The following is a 17054-nucleotide window of genomic DNA, read 5'->3' on the forward strand; positions in this document are numbered from 1 at the left end:
ATGTGAAAACAATAAAGACAAAATCAGCATTCCTGGATTCTTGAAGACTCTGGTGGAGAAGAAAGTCTCAGTGTGGGTCCAGAATGCCTTTCTGGCAATGTTACTGAAACAAGGACGAGAATATGTCGTAGAAAATGACAACGTCTGTCCAGTGGACTTCAGATCCACTGGTATTGTTGAACTGAAAAAGAAATGGGGTGATGGTCTGCAGCAGTTCGTCGAGATTAAACACAAAGTCAAACTAAGCACAATTTCAACAGTGACAAACTACATTTCCAACATTTCTTTTTTTGAGAAATACCAGGGAAAAATATACGGAACAACAGGAACACTGGGGAGCAAAGCAGACATTCAGTTTTTGCAGGACCTGTATCCAAATCTCTCTGTGTTCAAAATGCCAACATTCAACAGGAAGAAGTTATTTGAGGTCAAAGGTACTCTGAAAAAAACAGCTGAAGAATGGAAATCTGAAATAAAACATGTGGTCATGGCTCAGATTTCCCCAAATTCATACAGAGATGGAAGAGCAGCGTTGGTGATCTGTGAAACTATCAACAAAGCCAAAGAGATCTACGAAGAGCTGAAGAGCTGCATCCCAAGTAAAAAACGGATTCTCTACTGCCGCAGTGACAGAGACAGTTTGAGTAAAATAGACAAGGAGCTGCTTCCTGGTGATGTCATTGTTGCCACAAACCTTGCCGGCCGTGGCACAGACATTAAAGTGTCCAGAGAGGTGAACAATAATGGAGGGTTATTTGTGATCCTCTCCTTCCTTTCTGAAAATACGAGGGTGGAACTCCAGGCTTTTGGACGAACTGCACGCAAAGGTAAACCTGGATCTGCTCAGATAATCATTTCCACTGAACACCTGCAGCCATCTTTCCACACAGTGTCCTCTCTGGAGGAAGCCAAGAGCACGAGGGACCGACTTGCAGCAGAAAAGATAAATCACATGATGAACGATGTTGCTGAGATGAAACTGCGGGAGGACCTGTTTTCAGAATACTGTGAAACACTTCAAGATATTTATAACACCACTGATGGAGACGAGGAAAGAGCTGTTGTTGCCATCATGAATGAGTTTTGGGGGATTTGGCTGCAAACTAAATCAGAAGAAATTGATCAGTTGAAGAGAAATGAACTGCAAGAGAGTTTGAAAGCTGATTTGTCAAAGGCAAAAAGTCAGTCTGAAAGTAAGACTTCACCATGTTCCAGCATTTATCACTACATCAAGTTTGGGAATATTGCACTGGATGAAAAAAAGTGGGATACCGCAGCCGTAATGTTTGAAAAAGCCATGAAACAGGATAAAAGCTGGGCAGCTGTAGCTTTTTACACTCGTGCATACTGCTCTATACAACAGGCGGAAGGAGATTACCTCACTAAGGCAATAGATGATCTAATGAAGGCACAGGAATCTCTGAAGTTTCTCAGTGAAGAATCAGTAGTCTGCCTTCAGTTTGTAAAAATGTCCTCTGCAAACTCAGCCAACAGCAACCCAACCAGCCTGGACAAACAGTTATCAACCAAGTGCAACGTTCTAAGTTACTTTGACAAAAACATTACTGAGGCCATCGAAAAGTTGAAAGAAATAAAACAACAAAAGGAGAATCCAGTGGTAAAAAAATCACCTATTTTCTGCTTGGTATCAGGGGCTGATGAAGATCTCCAAGTTGAAGTCTATACCCTCTATAATAGGGGTCTGAGATATATATTTTCTGTGGAAGATGAGCCTCGTTTCTTATGGGAAGGTCTTCTGGTGACCTTTTTTGCAGTTTTACAGAATATTGGAGGAGCATTGCTCACTGCATGTATGTTTCATAGATTGGCGCAAGTAGGCATGGGACTCATTTCTGAAGAAAAAGCAGACAGCACGAGTGAGTCTATGGTGACAGGAGAATTCAGCTGGGCAATAGAAAAAGCCATTTCTCTTGGTGTATCTCTTGTTGGGTTTGGAGTTGGAAAGTTGATCGCAAAGAGCTTCAAATCTTCTGAAACATTACTCAAAGGAATGGGCAAAACGATGAAGCCGATGCCAAAGTTTCTCTCCAGACAGGCTGAAGAAAATGTTAGCGCTGTAACAAATATGAAGAATGCAGAAATGGCAATAAAGAATGGTTTTGGCGATAAAGAAGAGAATATACTGGCAGATGTAGTAAACAGCATCAAATCTGATTTAAAAGAAAGGATTGTCCCCAGTGTGGAATCAAACATGGAAAAAGACCCCTTAGCTACATTAGTAGACTTCATCATTCTCTCACAACCTGAGGATAAAAAGCAACTTCAAGATCTTCTGAATGATGAGAGCAGAAAGAAAAATCTCTTGGCCATTTTCACAGAGTTAAGCAAAACTGCAGTGCAGCCATTCTATGCAGACCTCAGTTGGCAGAATAAACTGAATTCATCTCTCTCCAAAATAACTGAAAAAGCCAAATCACACACCAAACAAAATGCATCTGCAATTCTTACCACAATCCAAACTCGTTACATGGGCCGACTGGCAGACAATACCATCAGTACAGTGCTCAGCCTCCCATATAAGTTTTTCTCAAATCTTCATAAAGAGCTGAAAATATTTAAAGAAAAGCAAGGAAAACTAGAGAATGTGAAAGTAAGTGATCTATCTGCTGAAGACATTAAACTATTGAAAGAGTTCAAGCACGAATTAGCTGGCACCATCAGTATTATATTGGCTGATGCTTTGGTAGAAGTCTTCCACCACAGGTTCTGTACTTATATTGTTTCTCATGTTCACGGCCAAATGAAAAGTAATATTGACCATCATATAATCATAAACAGCTTAAAGAGTGACAGGACAGAGGAAAAACTCAGAGCTGGGCAGAACAACATATACATGTCAAGAAAGCTGAATTCTAAACACAAACTTAAGGCAGAGGCAGGTCAGCGCTCACGATCACATGCTGAAAAGATCAAGAACTCCACGACTGCAGGCACCATCCTCGATATCAAAGTTCTGTCAGAAGCCACTGGCACTAAAGTTGTCATCCTAACAGAGGACAGCAATGGAAGACTTACCAAAATGCAGGAGCTGAGCCCAGACACTAGACCTGCTAATACAACTGTGACATTGATCTACAGACCAAAGAGTGACCAATACCCTGATGGCCATTATGATGTGCACATCAATAACCAGACAGTGAGCATAGAGAGTGAGGGCAAGAGCTGTTTGTTTCATGCTTTGGCATGGAGTATGAAACCAGAAGGCAGCTCTGCCGAGATCGCTTTGGAAGCAGACCGCCTTCGATCTGTGGAGGCTGATGCTCTCCTCAGTAACCCAGGCCAATGGGAGCCTTTCCTCAAGCACAAAGAGTTGACTGAAGCAATCAGGGGAGGGGACTGGTACGTGGCAGAAGTAGCTGCACCCAAAAAGGCCATAAAAGAAAGCAAAAAGTTACACCAGGAAGAGTTTGGAAAAGTAGAGTTATACCAAGAATGGCAAAAATATACAAAAAAAAACAAGGAACACAATCCTCAGCGTCCTCTACTGAACAGGTACAATCACATTTGATATGATACTAAATTACAGCTAAAATAAAAAACTGTGCTTTAGTTTTTATTATTATGTTTTGCTCCCTGGTATAGAGTTATGGATTTACTGTACATTTGTAAAGCAGGATTATAATATTTAATGAATGTGATTGGTGCATGATGCTGTTACACTCAATACTTTGATTTGTGGCGAGATTTGACAAGATGGATGTGTGTTTTTTTTTTCTTCCATTTCTTTCCAGAAACAACAACTGAGAATGAGACTGGTGAACAATCAGCAACAATTCTTCCACCTCTCTGATCATCATCAAGAGACCTCTCTATTATGATATGTTACTTTTAATTCAGTTTTTTTAACTTTATTGAAGAAAAAATACTAAAAACAACAACACACACATTTATCTCAATTTTGACTTTGAGGCATTTTTTTAATTGTTTTAATTTAGATCTTTTGATTCTGTAGTAAAACATACATTTTTAATACAGGTAAGACAGCATAACAATCATACATGCTGTTAGAAATCCTTGGTCCTGAATGCTGTTTAGAATCAGGTCAGGTAGGACCGTTTGATTTCTTTCTAAAAGGTTATTTTCAGACTTCAAACAAATTTTGACATGATCAGAAATGAGTAAAATTTAAAGGTCAAATATTCAATTCTAAGGAACTCCCAGACACAATAGCAAAAGCTAGCATATTTTAGTTCACTGCATTATTGATCAGTCAGGAAAAAGAAAGGTTAGCCTGTCTACATGTCCTTCTCTTGTCAGTTTCCAAGTATATTCCCAGTTACTGCCCTATAGTGTAGATCTATCTAATATGTAAGCTTTTTTCAACAAAAAAGTCATTTAATTTCAATGCAATTTGATTATTATATTGATTATATTGTTTTGCTCATTTACAAAACCAATTCCAAGTATTTGGGATTCTGTGTAAAATGGAAATTGAAACCAAATACAATCATTTGCAGATATTACAAGTTCATATATCTACATTTCAGCCTTGTGAATGCTGCCAATTCCATAGACCCTTATTGCTGCCTAATGGTGCAAAGATATCCAGTTGTGATTTTTTGCTTTGACCACTGTACAATTTTTTTTCCAGACTCTGAATGCTTTAATGATGTTGTCATATCTTCCTAATTTTGGACATAGTTATATTATTCTTATGTAGTTCCACAATTTAAAGGCAGTTTCTTGCAGACCGGTGAACCTCTACCCATCTTAACTTCTGAGATTTTCCTTTTTTTAAATACCCGGTCATGTTAGTGACCTGTTGTCAATTCATATGATTAGTTGCAAAATGTTGCTCCAGTTGTTTAAGTTTAGCACCACCCTCTTGTTGCTCTGTCCTGTCTGTTGCTACTATTAAATTCAAAATAAGCTAATATTTTTCATAAAATTCTAAACTATGTCTCATTTAAAACATTTGATATATTTTCACATTTTATTAAGATCATTGCTTTCTTTTTGTATTTAATTTTTTAGCTTTTTTAAAAAAAATGGTTTGTAATCTGATGTATCTCTCCTGTGTTCTACACCGCTTAATTAATTTGATTGTTCAATAACATAAAATCAAACAAAAGTATTAATCAATTGACTTATATGGAATTTGTCATATATGTGTCAACTAAAAAATGGAAATTAAGTAATGATGTAATTATGCATTATCATTAAAGTGTTTCAAATTTATGCTAAAATCAAGACTTTAAAGTAACTACAGGTGTTACCGTATAATTAAAGAACACTTAAAATTGATGTTTCTGAGGTTAAAAGTGATCTGTGCAATTGCAAAATCTTCTGTGTTTTAAGTCTCACAATTTTCTCTCTCTCTCTCTCTCTCTCTCTCTCTCTCTCTCTCTCTCTCTCTATATATATATATATATATATATATATATATATATATATATATATATATATATATATATATATATATATATATATATATCTATCTATCTATCTATCTATCTATCTATCTATCTCTCTCTCTCTCTCTCTCTATATCTATATATCTATCTATCTATATCTCTATCTATATATCTCTATATATCTATATATCTATATAGCTTAAATTTAAATTTACTGTGATCTTTGACTAATTTTTTTGACTAATTTTTGACCAAGTTTTTCCTCCACTAGGTGGTGTAATATATAAAAACATCCCAAGTACTGCAGTTCAGGTCCATCCATTTGTGTTAAGACTCACAGGGTATTTTTACACAGCATCAGACTGTAAAAACAGCACATTATGAATTTTAACCCTTTATCATAAGAGACCTAAAGTGACACTAAAACAAAAATAGCTGTCAGTTTAACAACTGGGGGGGGGGGGGATTTGCAAATACACTTCATGTATATGTGAACATAATTTGGACATCCTATAGACTCTTCTGCCAACCATCTGGCATTGACCAATCATGAGAGAAAAATGAATATTTCCTGACTGATCATCAGGGGTCCCTGTAGTTTGATGGCAGTCGTTACATAGATAATGGCTAAAGCCCCAGTGATGCATGTCTACAGACTAGTAAGAGACTCTTCACAACCCCCTGTTGCTAGGAAGAAACTGGTGTTTTACAACCATTGGCAAAAACCTTCTGATTTGTGACCTTGGTACCAACAAAGACAAACAAATACATGATCACACTGTCATCTTTATAGCAGAGACTGAAGTGTCCCAGAAGCTGCAGGCAGAGTCAGACTTAATCTTGGAGAAAGGTATCAGTACAGCTCATCAGTTCGACAAAATAATCAGAGAGTTGTGTGGAAGAACAACAGACAGCAAAAAACAAAAACTTCTGAAAAGTGAAACCAAAGCTGAAGTGTCTTAAAGCTGCATTTTTTATGGCCACCAGGGGGTGATATTTGTAGTTCTAGTCCTATGTAAGTGAATGAGAAAATGGCTTTCTGACTGATCTCTAAACATTTTCCTGGTGAGTTTGTGTGCTCACATTTTTGGTCATATTGAATGCACTAAGGCCCAGTAGAATAACAAATAAATAAATAAATAAATTGTCAGTTTTGGCCGGCGGTCATAGGTTCTGTCCAATAATATGACGCGAGACTGGAGTAAAATACATCCATGGATTGGCACTTTATTAAAGAAGGAGCATGATAACAGCACAAAAACACTACCTACAACTAAACAAAATGGCTTCCTTTTATACTCTACCTTTTCAGGTGAGCATCTGGAAAAGTCCAAGTATGGGGGTTAACTAATCAAAATGAAAACATAACCCTCCACACAAACAAACATACAATTACATTAAAGCACATCACAACATATACATATTTCCAACACGTACTATAAACAAACCAATAACATAAGCTTCACCCATTACTATATAAATTAAAACCCTCTTTATCCATACTCCCTAACCTGGCACACTGGTCTGCTCCAAGAGCTCTTAAACAGGTGATTGAGCCGCTTTCAATCTTTTGCTCCACATCCTGCAAGAAGCAACCAGGCCAGGTGAGTACCTTTATAAGTTCACATTTCACATAGATTTAGGTTACTGACAAATGATTAACTGTAAGCAGCTCTAACTTTGGCTCTTCTTTGACACAGGTAGGATGGCCAGTCCCACTGTCTCTTCACCGTTACAAGCTGTCAATTTAATCGTATGTCAAATAACCCAATAAAGAATTCATAAGAACTAATGTGTTTTTCTTTCTTATACTAATTTAAATTCCCAATCCAACAATTAATCTCTAACAATACCAACCAGGTAATGAAACCCCTGGTCTCCATTACATAAATAAATATCATTTTGAATTATTTTGAATGCAAAGCAAATCTATTAGTCTGAAATAAGTATAACAGACCCAGTTTTACATGCCTATTTATCTTCTGCATTGTCTCAGTCAATGAACTGTCACAGACATTAAACACTAAGATTGTGTAGATGTATTTACTGAACCAAGTGACACAGTTACAATGAGCTTGGGTTGTCAGAAGAAGTCATGTAACACTAAACACCGCTGACTGATGTAATCCAGCTAAAAGAAACATAAAGTCTGTGGATTGTGCAGTATTACACACAAGTTACATAAATTCATGCATATTACCAAAGAGCGGCAGTAAAGAGGTCTGTCTTCTTTTTAATTATATCACAGCTTGACTTGATCTAACTCTTTGAGGCCTAAAACATGAAACATTTGCCAGAAAATTTAAAATTTAAAAAAAAAACTGGTGTTTATTGAACTTTCTGACAAAAGCTTGTCAAAACAAAATTGAATATTAATTTGCATATATGAGTTTTAACTTGTATAACATTTGCTACATCTTGCACACTGATGATGTAGAAGTCTCAAAAACACAAAAAAAACCCCACATGATGTGATTTCTCAGCACAGATAACCTTTAATCTTGCAACCTAAAAACTAGCTTGAAGCCAGACAGAAGTTTTGATGAACTAAGAAAAGACATGTTTCTCTCTGAATGCCTAAAGGTTTGTTGGGGTTATTTCTTCGTGTGTTTTTAGTAGCACGCAAGTCTTTGTTGATACCTCAGTAAAGAGAATAGCCACTTCCTTCTGTTTTCCAGACTTTCTGACAAACTAAGCTAACACTGAGTTTGTCATAAGTCATATTTTTCACAGAGATGGAGAGAATTGAGCCACAAGTTTACAATAGTTAGTACGTGACAAGTGATGAAACTGTGGCTTTGACTGTGGGTTTGTGTGAGCATATATGAGCCAAGAGATGGCTGTTTGCTATGTCTATTGCTGTAGCGTAAACTGCTATTTCCTCATTATTGTTCTGTAGACGTGGCTTATTGTGACACCAGTTTTATTCATCTCCTATGGTTGAAAGCTTACATTCACATCACAGGAATAATTTAGGTGATTTTAATGATTTATTTGAAGTGTTCTTTCTCCAGGGTAGAATGATTGCACAGAGTACATCTTTAATTCGGTGCACAGCCACACAGCACTGTTGATGTTGTAACAGCAAACTATACTTTGGCAAATATATGAACAGGTTAAACAGTCAGTAAATACTGAAAGTCATTACTGCAGGCAAACCACCAGCATCAGTCAGATCAGATCACTGTAGTTTATTATTAAACTTAAAGTGCTCTATGAATATGTGAACACTTTAATCACCACTTTTTAAGATGTACTAAAATTGATGAATATTTGGCCTATTTGAAGCCAGGCAACAACAAAAAAAAGGAAAAAATGGCAAAAAGTGCAACTTTGTAATTTCAACAATCGAGAATTTGATGGATTCCAATAAACTATTTCATGAAATGAATGTTTGAACAGCATTTTTACTTTTTCTTTATTCAGCTGCAACCTCAATGGTGTTTTAGGATCTGAGAGGAAAGAATAAATATAAAAAAAGAATTCAAACAACAGCTTAGACTGTTGTGCAAATTTTGTAAATAATGTCAGCAAATATAAATAGAGGCCCTTTAGGATTAAATATTAAAATTTAAAGAACAATAAAAGTATTGTAAAATTATTTGCATCCAACAGGCAGAAAAAAGCCCTATAAATCTACATTTATAACTGCAAGTCCTCAAGGAAATGTCTGATGGATCTTTCAGGAATAGTGATGTTGCTTTTAAGATTACTGATTGGTTAGTAGGCGGCAACACCTTCACCTTCATAGTACAGAAACAGTTGCATACTTTGATGTCTTCAGTTTGTTTACTTGTAAGTTTGTGAAAGTAGATGTGAAAGGGTTCTGGCTGCATATTCATAGGCTTTTTACACATTACGATACCAATTTAAGGGCTTGTAAACAGATCTTGTCATTGTTGAGATAGCATGGATAGCTGTTACATCCTGTCTTCAGTCTTTATGCTACATAATTAAGTTTGTAAGCTGTTTTTTTAAATATAGTCTTCCATCTATCATCTAGCAAGAATATAAAGAAGCATATTGAAATTAACCTCAACATGGATTTTTTTCTAAACCAAGATTTAAAAAGTGGTTTTCACTGTAGTAAAACCACAGCTGTTAATGTATTTGAGTCACACCTCTTATGCACTCTTATTAATGTAACTAAATTTCATGTTGAGACTGACTTGCATGCTGTGGACATGACTTGCAGTTTCCTGTTAGTACAAAAACACAGCTGGCAGTCTGTTATTGTCACATCTTTGTCCACAGCGGTTCTAGTGAGCATCGGCTTTCTGTTCATTTAGTTTCTCAGCCATGGACAAAACTGTGCTGCTCCTGCTGTACCTGCAGGTTGTTCTGCTCATCACTGCCTTTCCTTCGGATGCAGCTGGTCAAGTTGTAGTGAAAGGTCCAGATCAGGTAAAAAGATCCGCAACAGCAATCAAACAGGTAGGGATACATAAATATAATAATCTGTCTGAATTTACTACAAATTCCATATTATATTTTGTGGAGAGAGGAACTTTAACAAAAAGATTAATGCCGCAGAAGAGAAAGCTCAATGTTTTAGGTTGTATCAAGAGACCTGGATCATGTGGCTGGCAAATGTTTGATTTTGAGTGTATTTCTACTTTTCCATTACGAAATTGGAACGTAGCATCATAATAGGTGTTTGTGCAGTTTTATACTCCCTTAAGTTCCTTCCTTGTGTTTGGAAAGATTCATCAAAACTTGAAATTTTTTGGAAAACATGCATGCCGTCAATGGTAAATGGACTGATTCTTATATAGCGCTTTTCTACTCTCCCGGAGTACTCAAAGCACTCTATACAACATGCCTCATTCACCCAATCACACCCACTCGTACAAGCACTTCTAAACACAGTGCAAACTAACCTGCATTCACACACATTCGTACTCCGATGAACGCATCGGAGGGCAATTTGGGGTTAGTATCTTGCCCAAGGATACTTGACATGCAGATCGGGGAAGCCAAGAATCGAACCACCGACCTTCCGATCAGTAGCTGATCTGCTCTACCACCTGAGCCACAGCCACCCCGTATCCTCCAAACAAAAGAGGAGAGACCATCAGGCTTGTTATCAGTGCTCAGCGCCAATGGAATTGACACATGTCAACAATGCACATGTCTAAAGCCACCATTACTGCATAAATGTATATACAGGCTTAAGAGCAACAGATGCTCCCAGTCATATGACATATTTTGTCAGGGGGTCCTTTGGATATTTCAGCAAGACATTGCTAAGCCACATACTGCATCTTTGCAATAGCACGGTTACGTGAAAGCAAAGTCCGGGTGCCTAACTGGCCTGTCTGCAGTCCAGACCTTTCACCAACTGAAAACTAAGTGCACTGTGAAACAAGAAATGCAACTGTCACGTACAGCTGTGTGGCAGGAAGAGGTTGGACCCAAAAGCAGGACTCAAAAACAGAGGTGTAAACTACAACAGGAAGCTTTATTGCTGCATAAAAATACTCACAAATAAAAGCACTAACAACTGAAAACTCTGAAACTAGTAACAAAACTAGAAATAAACAATTAGGGAATACCAATAGAAACTAACTGGTCAAACTAGGAACAAACGAGAGACTACACAGCTAGCAGGGACAATGTGACAATGAGCAGAGCGCGACTGAAGATTTAAATACACACAGGATAACGAGGGGATGGGCAACAGGTGGGAACACAGGAGGAACAAATCAGACACAATAAGACGGGGGAAGAAAAACTGAGGAAAATGCACGAGAGACCAGGACTACCAAAATAAAACAGGAAACACAACACAGAGCCAGACAGTGAGACAGCGATGGAGACATGATGGGCTGGGGAGAACACAGATGAGACAAGGACACAAAAGGAAACAGACTAAATGAACAAGTAACTAAGAACTCGTTACTTGTACCAAAATGGTACATTTTCTCAGTTTAAACATTTGATCTGTTTTCTATGTTTTATTAGATCAAATGTGGGATTGTGAGATTTGCAATTTATTGCCTTCTGTTTTTATTTTTTACACAGGATCACAATTTTTCAAACTCCTTCTGGACTCTGTATATCAATCTATAAATGTCATGACCATGATTTCTTTATACAGTAACAACGTGTCTATATTTTACATGTTGATTTTAATTTATCATCATTGCATAAAAACGCAATGTTCATGTCGTTTCATCATAGGTGGCAAACAGGATGGTCAACCCATCAAAGCAAAAACTACAGAAGAGAGATTGTTCCTTGAGACCTGGAGGGTGCGGCCCAATGGTAAATTCTTTTGTTATTTACATTTTCTTTATTTCCTGCTGTTACAGAACAGCAACGTGATAAACACTGAATCATCTTGTGAATTATCCTTTTGTTTCCAAAGCTTTCATATTACAGAAAACAATAATGGATTGCAAAGCCCATGTTTTTCTTTATAAAGAAAAAGCTGGTCCTGTTACTATGATCACTATTGCAATTTTTTCTTTTTTCAAGCACATACATATTTAGAGCTAAAGCAGAGCAAAGACTGTTTTATCAACTATTTTTTCATTTCTATTTCTCTGCAGGGCCAGTAGTTTACCCATCATACATTGCTGCAACCAGAAACTCCTTCCTGCATTTTTCCATTGACCTGAGTGCTTCAATAATCGACGCATATAAACTATCACAACAACAGATTTTCTGCAAACATGTTGCAACATTGCAGTTGGTGCAGCAGTCACCTCGCATACATGACCAAAATAGACAGATGTTTGAGCCAGCTCTCTAGATTTCTCTGAGAAGTCAGAAATTAAACAAAAATAACATTTAACCACTAAAACTAATTTCGGAAGCAAATATAAGGCGGAGTATTAGGGCCACATTAGGAAAATAAAATATTTTGATCAATTTGAGAATAGAGTCAAAATTTCAAGATTAAATTTGAAAATCTATTTTGAGAAAAGCATCGAAATGTTGTTGTTTCAAGACAAACTGCCACGTTTCTTATACCCTCTACAAAATGCCTTGTGTAGATGAGTTAGCCATTTCAAATTGTACAAATCCACTCTTCCAAGTTTCTGACCAGATGCAGCTTTCTGCACCATCATTTCAACATCCTTTTACTTATCACCATAATATGTTTGTGTGCTAAAAGAGAAATCATTTCCTTCCTTGTTACTTAAGCCAATTCTGAAGTGCAATTTCACTCAGAGGGTACAGCAACCATGGCTGATTGTCTTGAAACAAAATAGAATTACAATATTACTCTCAAAATAATCATTAATATTTTTTATCTTTATGTGGCCCTAATACTACTTTGTATAAATAACCTTGGCATCTTAATCTTTTTTAAAAATCCTAAAGCACTTAACTGTTTTCAGGTTTTTTTTGGTAAAACTATGAATTTGAAAAATCGTAGATAACAACAATAATTATTTTTATGTTATAACAATGTATAAACATTGCATGTTGGAGGATTAGCCACAGGAACATAAAAAGTGGTTTTGCTAATTACCAGTACTGTGTATTTAGGGCAGCTGTGGTGTAAACCTTCCACTGGATAGTAATAATAATTTTGTTAAGTCCTGCATGTGCTGAGTATAAACTGGACTAATAAAATATTTAATGCACTTCACATTTGTGTGAATTAGACTGATATTGTGAAAAGAAGCTGTGTAGTAAATTGTAAGATTATCAGATCAAATCAGAGCAAAGAGGTGGGAAAGGAAATCTCCACCAAGGTCTAAAAATTCCTCGAATTAAATTGTGCTAAAAAAAAGCAGCCTGAGAAAATTGGTGTAAAAGACCTTAAAGGTATACTGGTTATACAGTGCCTTACTTACTTATATGTTCTTCATTTTGTTTTCATAGCCATACTTTATATTTTCATCAATGGTAGAAATAGTTCATAATCTGAAACACAACATATCTGTGAAACACGGTGGAGGCAATGGTATGACATTGGAACTTTTGGAACTGGGTCATTAGTGTTTATTGATGATGTGACTGTGGATAGAAGAAGCAGTATGAACTCTGAAGTGTACAGGGCTGATCTATCTACTCAGATTCAGCCAAACGCTGCAACTGCAAAAGCAAAGAAATGAGACATAGTTCCCATTCCCAATGGCCAAGTGAGTCACCTGATCTCAGTCCAACAGAGGAGGCTTTTCAATTAATAAATAAAACACAAAACTGGATGCAGAGAAACTCACAAACAAACAGCATCTAAAGGTAGCTGCAGTAAAGGCCCAGCAGAGCATCTCAGGGAAGGAAACAACATTTTGTGATGAGTTTTAGGCATCAAGCAGTCATTCATTTCAAAGGATTTAAAATAACCTTCATGTTTAAATTAGATTGGTTTGTGTAATTAATGTTGCGACTCTGAAAATGGCAAAGTATAAAAATGACTGTAATTCTTGTAATTTTTGGAGGACTGCACACAAGTGCGTCTCCGTGGTCTCTGCACAATTTTAATTTCCACAATCCCTCTTTCTGTCTAGACCAAGATCTACTCAAATGGAAACCAAAAATAAAAGAATATCTGCAATAATAAATCCTAGGTTCTTGTTTTTTTGCAACACTAAGAACAGAAAAAGTGTACTTTTATAAACCGCTTTGATAAGCTGATTATCCAGCAGTTTCACATTTACTAGCAGACTCAAAGAAATAAAATTTCATCAGAGGTAAGGAAGTTCAAAACTGTCAAACACTCATATGAACAGTGAGAGAAACCAAGCTGCAATAGAAAAACAGCAGGATGGGGGGAAAGTCAGTACAGTTCACTTCCTAAACATAAAATATCTGGAGCTCCACTTCTGCTCCATTTACAGGTCAAAACTCACCTGAGTCTCTCCTCCTCCGTCTTGCGCAGCTTCATGTCCCTCTGCACCACCTGCAGCACGTGCTCCGCCTCGTTGTCTGTCAGTCCTGTCAGATCAAGCTTTCGACCCATGGCTGATACCCCACCAGCTCTCTCAGCCTCACCGACTAAACAATCAGCTTGTTGTTTTCATCTGGAAAAGAGAAAAATAGTCAGGCCAAATAAAATACACAAAATACAAACAAAAACACCTGAGAGTGACAAAGTTCCCAGAATACCTGAGTTTACAGCTGGATGGTTTAGTGCAAACTGTTGGAGGAAAAGAAATATATTCACTAAAGAAGAAGTACTTCACTACTTTATAGTACTTTACAGTTATAGTTACGAGTTCTAAGCCTCTGATTTTACACTTAAAAACATGGTATGACCATAAAACACAAACATTAAACTACTGTTAATCAAACATGTTTGAGCCTGATATCCAAGGAGTCATTAATTTTTTTCTCTTGGGTCTTTAATTAAGACATGATTCCTAAAATATATGCTGAGACTTTATGGAGAGAGTGAACCAGATCCAGCTAACATGTTTTCCATTCAGGCTTCTTTATAATTCTCAGCATGTCTCATAGGGACTAATTTATTACAATTAAAGTACTTTTACTCACTTTTGATACATTTTTATTATTAATTATACTTCACTGGGTTTTGTGTAAACTTGTAATCGAGTACTCTGACATAACTTACAGCATTCACAAGAAAAATCAGAGCTACTGACACTTCCTGTAGAAGAAATCTATTTTCTTTCCATCAGACCTGACGCTGCAGCTTACTTTTCTTTTTGTTTTTGAAACCGGAATGCGGACGTGAAACTAATAATGAACTATAACTATTCCAATCACAAGTATTTTACTGGAATGTGAAGCAAATAGTACCAATTTTAACGCAAAATACGAACACGAACAGAAGCGAACATGCAAGTTAATAGTTTTCATTCAGGCTGAAGGTGATAAAGTCATAGTTTGATTACAACTTACCAGAATCTGTGGCTGAAAAGCCTACATATTATATTTGTGGATGTGCTAATACAGCAGAGATACTTAAATAACTCAGATTATGTTAAAGAAAATTATATTAGATAAATCCTTATAATAAACTTAATTCAGGCATATGCAATTTTTTATATCATCAAGAGACCCAACGCACCAGTCAAATGAACACAGATGCCTGTTTACTAGAAATGCCTGACATTCCTGACTAAAGTTTGTATAATAGAGGCATAAATATGATCAAATGTGCTTCATTTTTCAATGTTACCTCAGGGTCATTTCTGATTAGTAATTCAGTAGGATAATCTATTAGATTATCTATTATAGGACCATATTATAGGACCAAGACAGTAAACAGCCAGAGCCATCTTTACTAACCTTATGGCGTATGGGGCACCGGCTCAAAATGGCATGCCTAATTATTGCATTTTAAACTAAGATGTGTTATTTAATGTACTCATTGGAGAAAAAAATCACTTTCCCACTTTGTAAAAAAAACCACAAAAAAAACAAAGTGTTAGGATGCCTGGGTCGTTGACCCAGAGGTTTGAGTTTATTATATTATTCATCATTTCTAGTCTTTGGTTTCTTTGTTAGAGTTCTTTCTTATGGGTTATGTCTCTGTGTTATCCTTAGTTGCTATATCCCCGTGTCCAGCCAGTGTCTATGTCTGCCCTGGTCCCACGTCTCTGTTCCCTCTGTTGCAGTGCCTGCGTGTGAGTCTGTGTCTTTAGTTCAGTCTGTGTTATGTTTCCTGTTTTATTTTGAAGGTCCATGTCTGATGTTAATGTATCTGGTTTTGCTTCCCCTTGTCTCGTTAGGCCTGATTTGCCCCAGCTGTGTTTCCCTCCTGTTACCCATTCCCTGATTGCTCCCTATGTGTATTTAAGCCCTGTGTTTCTCTGTGTCCGTGTCGCGATCTACCATTTATTATGCTGTGTGTTTTGTCTGCTTGCCTGAGTTTATGTTTGAAGTCTCAGTTCTGGTACCTTTTTTAGTTCAGCATTAAAGCTGTTTTTTGAATTTACTTTGTGCCTCCGAGCGTCTGCACTTTTGGGTCCACGATTCCTGTCTGCACACAGCCTACACCTAACAGAAGATCGCAACCAGAACATGGACCCCGCAGACGTTTTCACTTCGGAGTCAGACGCTGAGATGGAAGGGCTGGTTAAATTGCTGGACCGCATATCCCAGTCCGACAGCCTACGGGCTATGTCTGTGGGACTGAGCATAGTGGAAGCAATGGTGAAAACCAGCCCCCGGCTTCAGCAGTTTGCTTCGGATGCCAATCTGGGCAGCACCATCGCTGCATGGAGGGAGCAGGTCAGGGCACGTGAGCTTGCCCTCTCTCTCACCACGCCAATGCAGCAGCGGTCTGAGCTTGCCGTAAAGCAGCGGTCACCACAGCGGGACCGAGTTTCCGCACCGCTGCCACAGACTTCATCTCCCTCCCCACGCCAGCGGGGATCTCGTTCACCTGTCCGTTCGCCTGCCTTTTTCCTGGCGGCTATGTGGTCGGAGGACGAGGAGGTGGTCTCCATTTCTCCACCGGTTCCCTCTTCCAGAAGGAAACGTCGCCCTCGCCACCGCCACTCCTCTCCCCAGTCTTATGCCTCTGCTGGAGGGTCCGAGGGGCCCGACCAGCCTTCTGTTCCCGCTGGCAGTTCTGGAGAACCGCACCAGCCTTTGTTTGCCTCTGCTGGAGGGACCCAGGGGCCTGTCCAGCCGTCTGTTCCTCCTGGGGGTTCTGGAGAACCGCTCCAGCCGTCTCCCGTCTCCGCTGAAGGGTCCGAGGGGCCCGTTCAGCCTTCTGCCTCTGCTGGGGGGTCCGAGGGGCCCGTCCCG

The 17054-nt window shown here is 37.9% G+C and overlaps 1 protein-coding gene, 1 long non-coding RNA gene and 1 pseudogene across 2 annotated transcripts; 2 read left to right on the top strand and 1 right to left on the bottom strand.

Annotated features, from left to right (window-relative positions):
• Nucleotides 1–17054, bottom strand: part of LOC109195478 (leucine-rich repeat LGI family member 2-like) — a 401007-nt pseudogene that overhangs the window by 87823 nt on the left and 296130 nt on the right.
• LOC102078221 (uncharacterized) lies at nt 1957–5265 on the top strand. Its single transcript, XM_005476574.3, has 2 exons — nt 1957–3513; nt 3753–5265. Exons 1-2 carry the CDS (start codon nt 2012–2014, stop codon nt 3763–3765), a joined length of 1515 nt encoding a protein of 504 aa, XP_005476631.3. The 5' UTR covers nt 1957–2011; the 3' UTR covers nt 3766–5265.
• On the top strand, nt 9594–12978 carry LOC102078321 (uncharacterized). Its single transcript, XR_270070.3, has 3 exons — nt 9594–9809; nt 11559–11642; nt 11930–12978. It is a non-coding gene; the product is annotated as an uncharacterized LOC102078321 (long non-coding RNA).

Source organism: Oreochromis niloticus, linkage group LG18 (genome assembly GCF_001858045.2).
Source record: "Oreochromis niloticus isolate F11D_XX linkage group LG18, O_niloticus_UMD_NMBU, whole genome shotgun sequence".
Lineage (NCBI taxonomy): Eukaryota > Metazoa > Chordata > Actinopteri > Cichliformes > Cichlidae > Oreochromis > Oreochromis niloticus.

Excerpts from the sequence above, each read along its gene's own strand:
- LOC102078221 (XM_005476574.3), top strand. The coding sequence starts at position 2,012 with ATGGGCAAAACGATGAAGCCGATGCCAAAGTTTCTCTCCAGACAGGCT.